This window comes from Oncorhynchus keta, chromosome 29, assembly GCF_023373465.1.
Source record: "Oncorhynchus keta strain PuntledgeMale-10-30-2019 chromosome 29, Oket_V2, whole genome shotgun sequence".
In the NCBI taxonomy this organism is placed as follows: domain Eukaryota; kingdom Metazoa; phylum Chordata; class Actinopteri; order Salmoniformes; family Salmonidae; genus Oncorhynchus; species Oncorhynchus keta.
Genome location: NC_068449.1, coordinates 18,736,418 through 18,754,049, shown reverse-complemented (window position 1 = coordinate 18,754,049; position 17,632 = coordinate 18,736,418). Strand labels below are relative to the sequence as shown.

General features: G+C 47.0%; 1 protein-coding gene across 3 annotated transcripts in view; it reads left to right on the top strand.

Moving 5' to 3' along the window:
- Nucleotides 1–14,720: 14,720 nt before the first annotated feature.
- The window catches only part of LOC118362389 (runt-related transcription factor 3-like), a 103,023-nt gene continuing 100,111 nt past the window's right edge, over nucleotides 14,721–17,632 (top strand). Inside the window, exons 1-2 of one of the 3 annotated variants that reach the window (XM_052486151.1) lie at nucleotides 14,721–15,187; nucleotides 15,853–15,973. In XM_052486151.1, coding sequence (XP_052342111.1) covers nucleotides 15,916–15,973 — 58 coding nt within the window. In that variant the 5' untranslated portion in view covers nucleotides 14,721–15,187; nucleotides 15,853–15,915. The remainder of the gene's footprint in view (nucleotides 15,188–15,852; nucleotides 15,974–17,632) is intronic. The other 2 variants (XM_052486148.1, XM_052486150.1) reach the window with 2 other exon arrangements.

Genomic DNA, 17,632 nt, shown 5'->3' with positions numbered 1-17,632 from the left:
TGGACAGATCCAATTCCCTTTATTGCTCCAGAACAATAATGGTCACATGATGTATAACTACAGAAACAGAAAGGCTGGGGATGGCACCATATTTGATTTTGCTTGTCTCTGTTCCCTGATGGTTGAATGACTAAATTGATTTTCCTTGGAAAAATCTAAAATTCAAACATACTGTAATTTAAAATGAATAATTTAAATGTAATGGGATTGGATTGAGTAATGCAGGAGAGTAGATGTGGATAGTAGAGAAGGAGAGTAGAGAAGGAGAGTAGGAGAGTAGATGAGAGTAGGGGTGAGTAGTGTAGAGTGGTGGAGTAGAGAAAAGGATGATAGGAGAATAGAGTAGAGAAGTGGAGATTTGATGAGGAGAGGAGTAGAGTAGAGTAGAGTAGAGTAGAGTAGAGTAGAGGAGAGGAGAGGAGAATAGAGGAGGAGAGTGAAGTAGTAGAGTAGTCGAGGAGAGAAGAGGAGGACAGTAGAGGAGAGGAGGAGAGTAGTGGAGGAGAGTAGAGGAGGATAATAGAGGAGGAGAGTAGAGGAGGACAGTAAAGGAGGAGAGTAGAGGAGGAGAGTAGAGGAGGAGAGTAGAGGAGGAGAGTAGTGGAGGAGAGTAGAGGAGGAGAGTATTGGAGGAGAGTAGAGGAGAGTAGTGGAGGATAGTTTGGGAGGAGAGTAGTAGAAGAGAGTAGTGGAGGAGAGTAGACGTGGAGAATGGAGGAGAGTAGAGGAGGGGAGTAAAGGAGGGTAGAGGAGGAGAGTAGATTAGCAGAGAAGAGGATAGTAGTGGAGGAGTGTAGAGGAGGAGAGTCGTTAGATTAGAGAAGGAGCATAGAGGATATTAGGGGAGGATTGTATAGGAGGAGAGTAGAGGAGGAGTGTAGAGGACGAGAGTGGAGGAGGAGATAAGATGAGGAGAGTGGAGACGGAGATTAGAGTAGAAGAGTAGCCGAAGAGAGTAGGGGAGTAGAGTGGAGGAGGAGAGTAAAGGAGGAGAGTGGATATAGAGTGTAGAGGAGAGTGGAGGAGGAGAGTAGAGGAGGAGAGGAGAGGAGGAGAGGGGATGAGGAGAGGAGAGGAGGAGAGCAGAGGGGGAGAATAGAATAGGAGAGTGGAGGAGGATAGTGGAAAAGGAGAGTAGAGGAGGAGAATGTAGGAGGAGAGTGGAGGAGGAGAGTGGAAGAGGAGAGGAGAGTGGAGGAGGAGAGTAGAGGAGGAGAGTGGAGGAGGAGAAGAAAGGAGATAATAGGAAGAGAGTAGAGGAGGAAAAAGAGGTGGAGAGTAGAGGAGGAGAAAGAGGTGGAGAGTAGATGAGGATAAAGAGGTGGAGAGAAGAGGGGGATAAAGATGTGGAGAGTAGAGGAGGATAAAGAGGTGGAGAGTAGAGGAGGATAAAGAGGTGGAGACTAGAGGAGGATAAAGAGGTGGAGAGTAGAGGAGGATAATATAGGTGGAGAGTAGATGAGGATAGTAGGGGATGCGAGTAGAGGAGGATAATAGTGGTGGAGAGTAGAGGAGGATAATAGAGGATGGGAATAAAGGAGGATAGAGTTGGAGAGTAGCGGAGGAGAGTAGAGAAGTATAATAGAGGAGGAGAGTAGAGGAGGCTAATAGAGGTGGAAAAAGAGGGTGATAATAGAGGAGGAGAGTAGAGGAGGATAATAGAGGAGGAGAGTAGAGGAGGATAATAGAGGTGGAGAGTAGAGGAGGATAATAGAGGTGGAGAGTAGAGGTGGAGAGTAGAGAAGTATAATAGAGGAGGAGAGTAGAGGACGATAATAGAGGTGGAGAAAAGAGGTGGATAATAGAGGAGGAGAGTAGAGGAGGAGAATAGAGGTGGAGAGTAGAGGAGGATAATAGAGGTGGAGAGTAGAGGTGGAGAGTAGAGAAGTATAATAGAGGAGGAGAGTAGAGGAGGATAATAGAGGTGGAGAGTAGAGGAGGATAATAGAGGTGGATAGTAGAGGAGGATAATAGAGGTGGAGAGTAGAGGAAGAGAGTAGAGGAGGAGAGTAGAGGACAATAGAGGAGGAGATTAGAGGTGGAGAGTAGAGGAGTATAATAGAGGATGAGAGTAGAGGAGTATAATAGAGGTGGAGAGCAGAGGGGGATAATAGAGGAGGAGAGTAGAGGAGGATAATAGAGGAGAGTAGAGAAGAATAATAGAGGTGGAGAGTAGAGGTGGAAAGTAGAGGAGGATAATAGAGGTGGAGAGTAGAGGAGGATAATAGAGGAGGAGAGCAGAGGAGGATAATAGAGGTGGAGAGTAGAGGAGGAGAGTAGAGGAGGATAGTAGGGGAGGAGAGTAGAGGAGGATAATAGTGGTGGAGAGTAGAGGAGGATAATAGAGGAGGAGAGTAGAAGTGGAGAGTAGAGGAGTATAATAGAGGATGAGAGTAGAGTAGTATAATAATAGAGGTGGGGAGTAGAGGGGGATAATAGAGGAGGAGAGTAGAGGAGGATAATAGAGTAGGAGAGTAGAGGAGGATAAAGAGGTGGAGAGTAGAGGAGGATAATAGAGGTGGATAGTAGAGGAGGAGAGTAGAGGAGGATAGTAGGGGAGGAGAGTAGAGGAGGAGAGTAGAGGAGGATAGTAGGGGAGGAGAGTAGACGAGGATAATAGTGGTGGAGAGTAGAGGAGGATAATAGAGGAGAGTAGAAGTGGAGAGTAGAGGAGTATGATAGAGGATGAGAGTAGAGGAGTATAATAGAGGTGAAGAGTAGAGTGGGATAATAGAGGAGGAGAGTAGAGGAGGATAATAGAGGTGGATAGCAGAGGAGGATAAAGAGGTGTCGAGTAGAGGAGGATAATAGAGGAGGAGAGTAGAGGAGGATAATAGAGGTGGATAGCAGAGGAGGATAATAGAGGAGGAGAGCAGAGGAGGATAATAGAGGTGGAGAGTAGAGGAGGATAATAGAGGAGGATAGTAGGGGAGGAGAGTAGAGGAGGATAATAGTGGTGGAGAGTAGAGGAGGATAATAGAGGAGGAGAGCAGAGGAGGATAATAGAGGTGGAGAGTAGAGGAGGAGAGTAGAGGAGGATAGTAGGGGAGGAGAGTAGTGGAGGATAATAGTGGTGGAGAGTAGAGGAGGATAATAGAGGAGGAGAGTAGAGGTGGAGAGTAGAGGAGTATAATAGAGGATGAGAGTAGAGTAGTATAATAGAGGTGGGGAGTAGAGGGGGATAATAGAGGAGGAGAGTAGAGGAGGATAATAGAGTAGGAGAGTAGAGGAGGATAAAGAGGTGGAGAGTAGAGGAGGTTAATAGAGGTGGATAGTAGAGGAGGAGAGTAGAGGAGGATAGTAGGGGAGGAGAGTAGAGGAGGAGAGTAGAGGAGGATAGTAGGGGAGGAGAGTAGACAAGGATAATAGTGGTGGAGAGTAGAGGAGGATAATAGAGGAGGAGAGTAGAAGTGGAGAGTAGAGGCGTATGATAGAGGATGCGAGTAGAGGAGTATAATAGAGGTGAAGAGTAGAGTGGGATAATAGAGGAGGAGAGTAGAGGAGGATAATAGAGGTGGATAGCAGAGGAGGATAAAGAGGTGTCGAGTAGAGGAGGATAATAGAGGAGTAGAGTAGAGGAGGATAATAGAGGTGGATAGCAGAGGAGGATAATAGAGGTGGAGAGTAGAGGAGGATAATAGCGGTGGACAGTAGAGGAGGAGAGTAGAGGAGGATAGTAGGGGAGGAGAGTAGAGGAGGATAATAGTGTTGGAGAGTAGAGGAGTATAATAGAGGTTGAGAGTAGAGTAGTATAATAGAGGTGGGGAGTAGAGGGGGATAATAGAGGAGGAGAGTAGAGGAGGATAATAGAGTAGGAGAGTAGAGGAGGATAAAGAGGTGGAGAGTAGAGGAGGATAATAGAGGTGGATAGTAGAGGAGGAGAGTAGAGGAGGATAGTAGGGGAGGAGAGTAGAGGAGGAGAGTAGAGGAGGATAGTAGGGGAGGAGAGTAGACGAGGATAATAGTGGTGGAGAGTAGAGGAGGATAATAGAGGAGGAGAGTAGAAGTGGAGAGTAGAGGAGTATGATAGAGGATGAGAGTAGAGGAGTATAATAGAGGTGAAGAGTAGAGTGGGATAATAGATGAGGAGAGTAGAGGAGGATAATAGAGGTGGATAGCAGAGGAGGATAAAGAGGTGTCGAGTAGAGGAGGATAATAGAGGAGGAGAGAAGAGGAGGATAATAGAGGTGGATAGCAGAGGAGGAAAATAGAGTTGGAGAGTAGAGGAGGATAATAGAGGTGGAGAGTAGATGAAGATAATAGAGGTGGGGAATAAAGGAGGATAGAGGTGGAGAGTAGGGAGGATAATAGAGGTGGGGAATAAAGGAGGAAAAAGGTGGAGAGTGGAGAAGTATAACAGAGGAGGAGAGTAGAATAGTATAATAGAAGTGGAGAGTAGAGGAGGATAATAGAGGTGGGGAATAGAGGGTGAAATTAGAGGAGGAGAGTAGAGGAGGATAATAGAGGTGGAGAGTAGAGGAGGATAATAGAGGTGGATAGTAGAGGAGGATAATAGAGGTGGAGAGTAGAGGAGGATAATAGAGGAGGAGAGTAGAGGAGGATAATAGAGGTGGAGGGTAGAGGAGGATAATAGAGGTGGATAGTAGAGGAGGATAATAGAGGTGGAGAGTAGAGGAGGATAATAGAGGAGGAGAGTAGAGGAGGATAGTAGGGGAGGAGAGTAGAGGGGGATAATAGTGGTGTAGAGTAGAGGTGGAGAGTAGGGGAGGATAATAGAGGTGTAGAGTAGAGATGGAGAGTAGAGGAGGAGAGTAGAGGTGAAGAATAGAGGAGTATAATAGAGGAGGAGAGTAATGGAGTATAATAGAGGTGGAGAGTAGAAGGGGATAAAAAGGAGGAGAGTAGGGGAGGATAATAGAGGAGGAGAGTAGAGAAGGATAAAGAGGTGGAGAGTAGAGGAGGATAATAGAGGTGGATAGTAGAGGATGATAATAGAGGTGGAGAGTAGAGGAGGATAATAGAGGAGGAGAGTAGAGGAGGATAATAGAGGTGGAGGGTAGAGGAGGATAATAGAGGTGGATAGTAGAGGAGGATAATAGAGGTGGAGAGTAGAGGAGGATAATAGAGGAGGAGAGTAGAGGAGGATAGTAGGGGAGGAGAGTAGAGGGGGATAATAGTGGTGTAGAGTAGAGGTGGAGAGTAGGGGAGGATAATAGAGGTGTAGAGTAGAGATGGAGAGTAGAGGAGGAGAGTAGAGGTGAAGAATAGAGGAGTATAATAGAGGAGGAGAGTAATGGAGTATAATAGAGGTGGAGAGTAGAAGGGGATAAAAAAGGAGGAGAGTAGAGGAGGATAATAGAGGAGGAGAGTAGAGAAGGATAAAGAGGTGGAGAGTAGAGGAGGATAATAGAGGTGGAGAGTAGAGGTGGAGAGTAGAGAAGTATAATAGAGGAGGAGAGTAGAGGACGATAATAGAGGTGGAGAAAAGAGGTGGATAATAGAGGAGGAGAGTAGAGGAGGAGAATAGAGGTGGAGAGTAGAGGAGGATAATAGAGGTGGAGAGTAGAGGTGGAGAGTAGAGAAGTATAATAGAGGAGGAGAGTAGAGGAGGATAATAGAGGTGGAGAGTAGAGGAGGATAATAGAGGTGGATAGTAGAGGAGGATAATAGAGGTGGAGAGTAGAGGAAGAGAGTAGAGGAGGAGAGTAGAGGACAATAGAGGAGGAGATTAGAGGTGGAGAGTAGAGGAGTATAATAGAGGATGAGAGTAGAGGAGTATAATAGAGGTGGAGAGCAGAGGGGGATAATAGAGGAGGAGAGTAGAGGAGGATAATAGAGGAGAGTAGAGAAGAATAATAGAGGTGGAGAGTAGAGGTGGAAAGTAGAGGAGGATAATAGAGGTGGAGAGTAGAGGAGGATAATAGAGGAGGAGAGCAGAGGAGGATAATAGAGGTGGAGAGTAGAGGAGGAGAGTAGAGGAGGATAGTAGGGGAGGAGAGTAGAGGAGGATAATAGTGGTGGAGAGTAGAGGAGGATAATAGAGGAGGAGAGTAGAGGTGGAGAGTAGAGGAGTATAATAGAGGATGAGAGTAGAGTAGTATAATAATAGAGGTGGGGAGTAGAGGGGGATAATAGAGGAGGAGAGTAGAGGAGGATAATAGAGTAGGAGAGTAGAGGAGGATAAAGAGGTGGAGAGTAGAGGAGGATAATAGAGGTGGATAGTAGAGGAGGAGAGTAGAGGAGGATAGTAGGGGAGGAGAGTAGAGGAGGAGAGTAGAGGAGGATAGTAGGGGAGGAGAGTAGACGAGGATAATAGTGGTGGAGAGTAGAGGAGGATAATAGAGGAGAGTAGAAGTGGAGAGTAGAGGAGTATGATAGAGGATGAGAGTAGAGGAGTATAATAGAGGTGAAGAGTAGAGTGGGATAATAGAGGAGGAGAGTAGAGGAGGATAATAGAGGTGGATAGCAGAGGAGGATAAAGAGGTGTCGAGTAGAGGAGGATAATAGAGGAGGAGAGTAGAGGAGGATAATAGAGGTGGATAGCAGAGGAGGATAATAGAGGAGGAGAGCAGAGGAGGATAATAGAGGTGGAGAGTAGAGGAGGATAATAGAGGAGGATAGTAGGGGAGGAGAGTAGAGGAGGATAATAGTGGTGGAGAGTAGAGGAGGATAATAGAGGAGGAGAGCAGAGGAGGATAATAGAGGTGGAGAGTAGAGGAGGAGAGTAGAGGAGGATAGTAGGGGAGGAGAGTAGTGGAGGATAATAGTGGTGGAGAGTAGAGGAGGATAATAGAGGAGGAGAGTAGAGGTGGAGAGTAGAGGAGTATAATAGAGGATGAGAGTAGAGTAGTATAATAGAGGTGGGGAGTAGAGGGGATAATAGAGGAGGAGAGTAGAGGAGGATAATAGAGTAGGAGAGTAGAGGAGGATAAAGAGGTGGAGAGTAGAGGAGGTTAATAGAGGTGGATAGTAGAGGAGGAGATTAGAGGAGGATAGTAGGGGAGGAGAGTAGAGGAGGAGAGTAGAGGAGGATAGTAGGGGAGGAGAGTAGACAAGGATAATAGTGGTGGAGAGTAGAGGAGGATAATAGAGGAGGAGAGTAGAAGTGGAGAGTAGAGGCGTATGATAGAGGATGCGAGTAGAGGAGTATAATAGAGGTGAAGAGTAGAGTGGGATAATAGAGGAGGAGAGTAGAGGAGGATAATAGAGGTGGATAGCAGAGGAGGATAAAGAGGTGTCGAGTAGAGGAGGATAATAGAGGAGTAGAGTAGAGGAGGATAATAGAGGTGGATAGCAGAGGAGGATAATAGAGGTGGAGAGTAGAGGAGGATAATAGCGGTGGACAGTAGAGGAGGAGAGTAGAGGAGGATAGTAGGGGAGGAGAGTAGAGGAGGATAATAGTGTTGGAGAGTAGAGGAGTATAATAGAGGTTGAGAGTAGAGTAGTATAATAGAGGTGGGGAGTAGAGGGGGATAATAGAGGAGGAGAGTAGAGGAGGATAATAGAGTAGGAGAGTAGAGGAGGATAAAGAGGTGGAGAGTAGAGGAGGATAATAGAGGTGGATAGTAGAGGAGGAGAGTAGAGGAGGATAGTAGGGGAGGAGAGTAGAGGAGGAGAGTAGAGGAGGATAGTAGGGAGGAGAGTAGATGAGGATAATAGTGGTGGAGAGTAGAGGAGGATAATAGAGGAGGAGAGTAGAAGTGGAGAGTAGAGGAGTATGATAGAGGATGAGAGTAGAGGAGTATAATAGAGGTGAAGAGTAGAGTGGGATAATAGATGAGGAGAGTAGAGGAGGATAATAGAGGTGGATAGCAGAGGAGGATAAAGAGGTGTCGAGTAGAGGAGGATAATAGAGGAGGAGAGAAGAGGAGGATAATAGAGGTGGATAGCAGAGGAGGAAAATAGAGTTGGAGAGTAGAGGAGGATAATAGAGGTGGAGAGTAGATGAAGATAATAGAGGTGGGGAATAAAGGAGGATAGAGGTGGAGAGTAGGGGAGGATAATAGAGGTGGGGAATAAAGGAGGAAAAAGGTGGAGAGTGGAGAAGTATAACAGAGGAGGAGAGTAGAATAGTATAATAGAAGTGGAGAGTAGAGGAGGATAATAGAGGTGGGGAATAGAGGGTGAAATTAGAGGAGGAGAGTAGAGGAGGATAATAGAGGTGGAGAGTAGAGGAGGATAATAGAGGTGGATAGTAGAGGAGGATAATAGAGGTGGAGAGTAGAGGAGGATAATAGAGGAGGAGAGTAGAGGAGGATAATAGAGGTGGAGGGTAGAGGAGGATAATAGAGGTGGATAGTAGAGGAGGATAATAGAGGTGGAGAGTAGAGGAGGATAATAGAGGAGGAGAGTAGAGGAGGATAGTAGGGGAGGAGAGTAGAGGGGGATAATAGTGGTGTAGAGTAGAGGTGGAGAGTAGGGGAGGATAATAGAGGTGTAGAGTAGAGATGGAGAGTAGAGGAGGAGAGTAGAGGTGAAGAATAGAGGAGTATAATAGAGGAGGAGAGTAATGGAGTATAATAGAGGTGGAGAGTAGAAGGGGATAAAAAAGGAGGAGAGTAGGGGAGGATAATAGAGGAGGAGAGTAGAGAAGGATAAAGAGGTGGAGAGTAGAGGAGGATAATAGAGGTGGATAGTAGAGGATGATAATAGAGGTGGAGAGTAGAGGAGGATAATAGAGGAGGAGAGTAGAGGAGGATAATAGAGGTGGAGGGTAGAGGAGGATAATAGAGGTGGATAGTAGAGGAGGATAATAGAGGTGGAGAGTAGAGGAGGATAATAGAGGAGGAGAGTAGAGGAGGATAGTAGGGGAGGAGAGTAGAGGGGGATAATAGTGGTGTAGAGTAGAGGTGGAGAGTAGGGGAGGATAATAGAGGTGTAGAGTAGAGATGGAGAGTAGAGGAGGAGAGTAGAGGTGAAGAATAGAGGAGTATAATAGAGGAGGAGAGTAATGGAGTATAATAGAGGTGGAGAGTAGAAGGGGATAAAAAAGGAGGAGAGTAGAGGAGGATAATAGAGGAGGAGAGTAGAGAAGGATAAAGAGGTGGAGAGTAGAGGAGGATAATAGAGGTGGAGAGTAGAGGAGGAGAGTGGAGGTGGAGAGTAGAGTAGAGGAGGATAATAGAGGTGGAGAGTAGAGGGGGATAATAGAGGAGAGTAGAGGAGGATAATAGAGGAGAAGAGCGAAGAGGAGAGTAGTTGAGGAGAGTAGAGGAGACTGGAGGTGGAGAGTTTTGGGGAGAATATGGTAGAGGAGGAGAGTATATGAGGATAATAGAGGAGGAGAGTAGAGGAGGATAAAGAGGTGGAGAGTAGAGGAGTATAAAGAGGTGGAGAGACGAGGAGGATAAAGAGGTGGAGAGTGGAGGAAGAAAGTGGAGGAGGAGAGAGTAGGAGGAGAGTGGAGGATGAGATTAAAGGAGGAGAGCGGGGGGAGAGTTGAGGAGGAGAGAAGAGGAGTTTGGAGAAGGAGAGTAGAGGAGGAGTGTGGAGGAAGAGAGTGGGGGAGGAGTGTAGAGAAGGAGAGGAGAGGAGAGGAGAGGAGAGGAGAGGAGAGGAGAGGAGAGGAGAGGAGAGGAGAGGAAGAGAGTAAAGGAGGAGAGTGGAGGAGGTGAGAAGTGGAGTGTAGAGTAGGATAGTAGAGGAGGAGTGTGGAGGAGGAGAGTTGAGGAGGAGTGTAGACGAGGATACTAGAGGAGGAGAGTAGAGGAGGATAATAGAGGTGGAGAGAAGAGGGGGATAATAGAGGTGGAGAGGAGGAGAGTAGAGGAGGATAATAGAGGAGGAGAGTAGAGGAGGCTAATAGAGGTGGAGAGTAGAGGAGGAGAGTAGCGGAGGAGAGTAGAGAAGGATAATATAGGTGGGGAGTAGAGGAGGAGAGTAGAGGAGGTGAATAGAGGAGAGTAATAGAGGTTGGGAATAGAGGAGGATAATAGGGGTGGGGAGTAGAGGAGGATAATAGAGGTGTAGAGTAGAGGAGGAGAGTAGAGGAGGATAATAGAGGTGGAGAGTGGAGGAGGATAATAGAGGTGGAGAGTGGAGGAGGATAGTAGAAGAGGAGAGTAGAGGAGAAGAGTAGAGGAGGAGAGTAGAGGAGGATAATAGAGGTGGAGAGTGGAGGAGGATAGTAGAAGAGGAGAGTAGAGGAGAAGAGTAGAGGAGGAGAGTAGAGGAGGATAATAGAGGTGGAGAGTGGAGGAGGATAGTAGAAGAGGAGAGTAGAGGAGAAGAGTAGAGGAGGAGAGTAGAGGAGGATAATAGAGGTGGAGAGTGGAGGAGGATAGTAGAGGAGGAGAGTAGAGGAGGATAATAGAGGGGGAGAGTAGAGGAGGATAATAGGGGTGGAGAGTAGAGGAGTATAATATCGGTGGAGAGTGGAGGAGGATAATAGAGGAGGAGAGTGGAGGAGGATAATAGAGGTGGAGAGTGGAGGATAGTAGAGGTGGAGAGTGGAGGAGGAGGGTAGAGTAGAGGAGGATAATAGAGGTGAAGAGTGGAGGAGGATAATAGAGGTGGAGAGTGGAGGAGGATAGTAGAAGAGGAGAGTAGAGGAGAAGAGTAGAGGAGGAGAGTATATGAGTATAATATCGGTGGAGAGTGGAGGAGGATAATAGAGGAGGAGAGTTGCGGAAAATAATAGAGGAGGAGAGTAGAGGAGGATAATAGAGGTGGAGAGTGGAGGAGGAGAGTAGAGGAGGTGAATAGAGGAGGATAAATAAGGAGGAGAGTTTAATAGGAGAGTGGAGGAGGAGAGTCGAGGAGGAGAGTGGATGAGGAGATTGGAGGAGAGTAGAGGAGGAGAGTGGAGAAGGAGATTAGAGGAGGAGAGTAGAGAAGGTGAATAGAGGAGGATAAAAAAGGAGGAGAGTTTAATAGGAGAGTGGAGGAGGAGAGTAGAAGAGGATAATAGAGGAGGAGAGTAGAGGAGGCTAATAGAGGTGGAGAGTAGAGGAGGAGAGTAGTGGAGGATAGTAGAGAAGGATAATATAGGTGGGGAGTAGAGGAGGAGAGTAGAGGAGGTGAATAGAGGAGAATAATAGAGGTTGGGAATAGAGGAGGATAATAGGGGTGGGGAGTAGAGGAGGATAATAGAGGTGTAGAGTAGAGGAGGAGAGTAGAGGAGGATAATAGAGGTGGAGAGTGGAGGAGGATAATAGAGGTGGAGAGTAGAGGAGAAGAGTAGAGGAGGATAATAAAGGTGAAGAGTGGAGGAGGATAATAGAGGTGGAGAGTGGAGGAGGATAGTAGAAGAGGAGAGTAGAGGAGGAGAGTAGAGGAGGATAATAGAGGTGGAGAGTGGAGGAGGATAGTAGAGGAGGAGAGTAGAGGAGGATAATAGAGGGGGAGAGTAGAGGAGGATAATAGAGGTGGAGAGTAGAGGAGTATAATATCGGTGGAGAGTGGAGGAGGATAATAGAGGAGGAGAGTGGAGGAGGATAATAGAGATGGAGAGTGGAGGATAGTAGAGGTGAAGAGTGGAGGAGGAGAGTAGAGTAGAGGAGGATAATAGAGGTGAAGAGTGGAAGAGGATAATAGAGGTGGAGAGTGGAGGAGGATAGTAGAAGAGGAGAGTAGAGGAGAAGAGTAGAGGAGGAGAGTAGATGAGTATAATATCGGTGGAGAGTGGAGGAGGATAATAGAGGAGGAGAGTTGCGGAAAATAATAGAGGAGGAGAGTAGAGGAGGATAATAGAGGTGGAGAGTGGAGGAGGAGAGTAGAGGAGGTGAATAGAGGAGGATAAATAAGGAGGAGAGTTTAATAGGAGAGTGGAGGAGGAGAGTCGAGTAAGAGAGTGGCGAGGAGAGTGGAGGAGAAGAGTAGAGTAGGAGAGTAGAGGAAGAGAGTGGAGGAGGAGAGAGGAGGAGGAGAGTGGATGAGGAGATTGGAGGAGAGTAGAGGAGGAGAGTGGAGAAGGAGATTAGAGGAGGAGAGCTGTGTCGGAGAGTAGAGTAGAAGAGTAGAGGAGAGGAGAGGAGGAGATTAGATTTGGAGGGTATTGGAGGAGTGTAGAGGAGGAGATTAGATGAGGAGTGTAGAGGAGAGGAGAGGAGTAGATTAGAGGTGGATCGTAGAAGAGGAGTGTGGAGGAGGAGAGCAGAGGTGGAGAGTGAAGTAGGAGAGAAGAGGAGGAGAATTGAGGAGAGTAGGGGAGGAGAGTAGATGAGATTAGAGTAGGAGAGTAAAGCAGGAATGTCTTGGAGGAGAGTCGAGGAGGATTGTCTTGGAGGAGAGTAGGGGAGGAGTGTAGAGGAGGAGAGTAGAGGAGATCCGAGTAGGAGAGTAAAGGAGTAGTGTATCAATCTCGACTGTAAACTGGAAGTGGCACCACAACTCTGTGTTCTGGGCTGGTTAAAAACTCAGAAAGACTCTTCACTAGAGTAACATCTCTTCATGTCAAACATGTCACACTTCAACCCATGTTTTAACCAGGCTCTCTGGTACACTAAATGATAGTTCCACTGAGAGCTGTCATCTCCTGGTCTCCTGGCGATGTGCGGGAAGCGCGGGCTGCGGAGGTGTGAACAGGGTGCTATGAGTTGTGTGAGCTCAAGTCAGAGACCTGTCGTGGCCCAGGAGATGGACTGATAAAAGCTTTGGGGACTGTTGTGACCTCAGCCTTCGGGTCACACTCCCCGATACCGTGTCTTCCCCCGTCCCCACGTTGTCGCCTAACCAAAGGAAACTGCTATTTTACAGGCCAGTGTGGGCTCTGAGGCACACAGACACACACACACAGACCAGAACATGGAGCACACAGTTCTGTCCAGCAATTAGCACACAACCACGTGAGGGTCAAGAGTCACACGCTACACATACAGAAACATGAAAGGATAATACGTGAAAGGATAATAGATTTGCTAAATAATACACAACAATATTCACAAATGCATAAAATTCCCAAGTAGCACATACATATACATGCATGCACACGCACACGCACACGCACACGCGCACGCGCACACACACACACACACACACGCACACGCGCACGCGCACGCACACACACACACACACACACACACACACACACACACACACACACACACACACACACACACACACACACACACACACACACACACACACACACACACACACAGGTTGCCAAGGGTCACATGACTTCCCAGACAGTGGTTGTGGGTCGTGTTGTCCCATGGCCAGACATGGTTAGGATGACTGGGAGAGAGAGTGAGGAGAGGGGGGACGTTTTGGTAGCTTGGCTGGCTAACCCACCCCCACCTACAGTATGACTCGCACATGCAGTGTCTAGTACCTCAGAGGGCAATGTCTGTCTGTCTCTTAGAAAAAGGGTTGCAAAAGTTTTTGGTTTCAGGTAAGAACCCTTTTTGGTTCCAGGTAGAAAGCTTCAGGGTTCCATGTTGGGTTCTACCTGGAACCAAAAGGGGTTATTCAAAGGGTTCTCCTACAGTATGGGGACAATCAGAAAAAACAAACATTTCTGATCTAGGTAACACCTTTTTTTCTAAGAGTGTATTTGTCTGTCTGTCTGGTTTGCTTCCTGAATTTCTACATGTTTTAATTATAAATTATATATTAACATATGACTCTACAGAGCCCTGCCCAGAGTATGAGCTTTTTGAAAGTGTCAAAACCACAATCAGGTTAAGTCCGGTTTAGATATTTGAGGGGGGGGGGGGGAATTCACAGTCATGTTTTGCTCAAAATCATAATGCATTTTAGTAAATTATGTAGTAGTGGATCTATGTTTATACAATTTCTAAATATTTAATAAACTTGATTTCTCATTTGTCCTGTACTACAGGTGTGAAATAAATATCCCTAAATAATTATATTGTGTGACAGAAAGTAGAAAAGAATAGTGAAAGGGATAGTGGGAGAGAGAAATAATAATACCTGAGAGGAGAGGAGAGGAGAGGAGAGGAGAGGAGATGAGATGAGATGAGATGAGATGAGATGAGATGAGATGAGATGAGAGGAGAGGAGAGGAGAGGAGAGGAGAGGAGAGAGGAGAGAGGAGATGAGATGAGATGAGATGAGATGAGATGAGATGAGATGAGATGAGAGGAGAGGAGAGGAGAGGAGAGGAGAGGAGAGGAGAGGAGATGAGAGAGGAGAGGAGAGGAGAGGAGAGGAGAGAGGAGAGGAGAGGAGAGGAGAGGAGAGGAGAGGAGAGGAGAGGAGAGAGAGGAGAGGAGAGGAGAGAGGAGAGGAGAGGAGAGGAGAGGAGAGGAGGGAGAGGGAGAGGAGAGGAGAGGAGAGGAGAGGGAGAGGAGAGGAGAGGAGAGGAGAGGAGAGGAGAGGAGAGGAGAGGAGAGGAGAGGAGAGGAGAGGAGAGGAGAGGAGAGGAGAGGAGAGGAGAGGAGACAATAACAACAAGGAGAGGGTAAACTGAAGTGCTGGAACTGCCTCTTCTAATGAGGCTAAGATTAGGATCCTATCAAGTGGTAAGTGAGGGTGGAGGGTTGGTTTTGTAGGCCCAAAACCACCAGTTCTTACAAACACAGATGTGCAGTGAGTCAGACATATACACAGAAACACACAGTCTCTCTCTGAAGGAGCTCAGAGACAGAACCCTCTCTGCTTTGCTCTGCTTCTTTCCTCTCTCCTTGCGGCAGCAAACCCCACTCATCTCCCTACACTATACAGCACTCTCTCTCTCTCTCTTATGATCTCTGGCTCTCGCTAAAGCTTTCTTATTTCTGTTTCTCTTAATGTGTGTTTAATGTTTTTCTGGTTGTTCACATTGGGTTTCGGCACCCTCTGATAAAGTAGCGTAGGCCGCTGCCTGGTTTGAACTTAAAAGAAAGTAGAACATTCAAAACTTGGCCAATCTTTGACCAATCAAAAGACAGAGAGAAAGGAGAGAGGGAAAGAGAGAGCTGTGGAAAGTAAAAGCAAAGAGGAAAAAAAGAAGCTACACAGAGTAAGAACGAAAATAAGAGAGAGAGGAGGGGAGGAGAGGCCCTGTGACCTCACGTGACATGTGACGCGGGCTCCACCACTCAAGGAGGGGAGCTGGAGGATGGCGAGGATACAGAGAGAGCTGTGGCTTTAGCCGGCGCTAGTAAACACTGACGCTCCAGTCAGGTCACCACCGTGGGACACCACGTCTCCTGACAGAGAGAGAGAACCTAGGTAACCTCAGAGCCACTGCCCACTGACGGACCGGACCAGCACAGCACCACACCTCCCTGCCACCCTACCCCAGGCCGCTAACAGGACGTTCAGATCTGATACAGCAACGGTGAGTCCACTGGAAGGCCAGAGTCCTGGAGGGGGACTGTGTCACTGCACCTCAGTATAGCCACACTCACCCTAACTCTCCCAGACTATCATTCTCTCTCTCACTCTCACTCTCCCTCACCTTATCATTCTCTCTCCCTCTCTCTCTCTCTCTCACTCTCTCTCTCTCACTCTCCCTCACCTTATCATTCTCTCTCCCTCTCTCTCTCTCACTCTCTCTCTCTCTCTCACTCTCCCTCACCTTATCATTCTCTCTCTCACTCTCACTCTCCCTCACCTTATCATTCTCTCTCCCTCTCTCTCTCTCACTCTCTCTCTCACTCTCCCTCACCTTATCATTCTCTCTCCCTCTCTCTCTCTCACTCTCTCTCTCTCACTCTCCCTCACCTTATCATTCTCTCTCACTCTCTCTCTCTCTCACTCTCTCCCTCTCACTCTCCCTCACCTTATCACTCTCTCTCCCTCTCTCTCTTTCTTAATGCCTTATACCCCTGGTGCAGCAAACATATGCTGCTCTCTTTGCAGGCTTGTGGCTAGGGATTCCTGCGGTAGTCACAAACCCAAAATTCTTGGTAGCAAACAGGCTCTGAGTTCCAGGATCTGTCCTCTCTTGCTCTCCTCTCTCTCACTCTTTCATTCTCTCTTTCAACCCCTGTGTCTCTCCAGGGTTGATCATTATCAACTGTAGAGGGCTGGCGACGACTCTGGCACCACTTCAGGCACGAGGACATGGCTTCTAACAGCATCTTTGATTCCTTCGGCAACTACGGCCCCACTCTACTGAGAGGTAAGAACTCTTTCCTTCTCTCTCTCTCTCTCTCTCTCTCTCTCTCTCTCTCTCTCTCTCTCTCTCTCTCTCTCTCTCTCTCCCTCTCTCTCCTCTGTCACGTCTGTGGCTTGAGGTGTCAGAGAGAGAATGATATTGGCGGCTCTGGCGGTCCCCTCGTTCCCAGTTGTTTAAAATGTCTGTTTGGCAGCAGAAGGAGTGTGAGGGTTTGTGTGTGTGTGTGTTTGTGTGTGTGCACGTGTGCGTGTGTGTGCGCGAGTTTACTTCAAAACAAAAAGGGACAGCAACACCTCTGAAAGTGAAACTTTATAGACCCTCTCTGGTATCCTTCCACCACACGAATGTCCTTAACGTTCCTATTTAATTGGATGAAAGTTGGCATGGGTCAGTACAGTAGCTGAGGCCGTTAGACAGGGTCGTTACAGCTTTGGGCCTCAGTGCTGTGTTTTATGTAGTCTTGATGGTGCACACCGTAATGGGCTTCTTACCACAGGCATCAAGTGGGAGATTTTCTAGCTCACTGGGAGAGTAAGAGGAAGACTGACCAGCCTTTACTGGAACACAGCAATACAATAAAACAGAAAGAGAAGAAACATTGGTCTGTCTCCTACACTACTCACAGGAGGTACTCTTGGCCTGTGTGGTGAGGTGAGTGCATTACACTCATGCTGAAGACTGCTCTTAATGAAGGAGCCATTTGTTTCCATGGTTACCTCAATCCAGCAGCCCTTACTTGGAAGTGCATCCTACCTTGACTTCAAGTTAAATTAGAGAATTGTTCAGCTGTTATAATAAAACAATAAATTATAAGATTATTTGATAATAATGTAGTAAAATTAGATTACATGTAGTGATAGATGATTCAATTAGGTGTTTAAGTGAGGGTTGTTGTGAGAGAACCTCAGCCAACACCTTGCACAGTTATTTCAAACACTCAGTCAGATATTCTGCTATGACAACCAGAACATACACTCCCTTACTTACACTCCCCTATTTACACTCCCCTACATACACTCCCTTACTTCCACTCCCCTATTTACACTCCCCTACATACACTCCCTTACTTACACTCCCCTATTTACACTCCCCTACATACACTCCCTTACTTCCACTCCCCTATTTACACTCCCCTACATACACTCCCTTACTTCCACTCCCCTATTTACACTCCCCTACATACACTCCCTTACTTCCACTCCCCTATTTACACTCCCCTACATACACTCCCTTACTTACACTCCCCTATTTACACTCCCCTACATACACTCCCTTACTTCCACTCCCCTATTTACACTCCCCTACATACACTCCCTTACTTACACTCCCCTATTTACACTCCCCTACATACACTCCCTTACTTACACTCCCCTATTTACACTCCCCTACATACACTCCCTTACTTCCACTCCCCTATTTACACTCCCCTACATACACTCCCTTACTTACACTCCCCTATTTACACTCCCCTACATACACTCCCTTACTTACACTCCCCTATTTACACTCCCCTACATACACTCCCTTACTTACACTCCCCTATTTACACTCCCCTACATACACTCCCTTACTTACACTCCCCTATTTACACTCCCCTACATACACTCCCTTACTTACACTCCCCTATTTACACTCCCCTACATACACTCCCCTACGTATTTA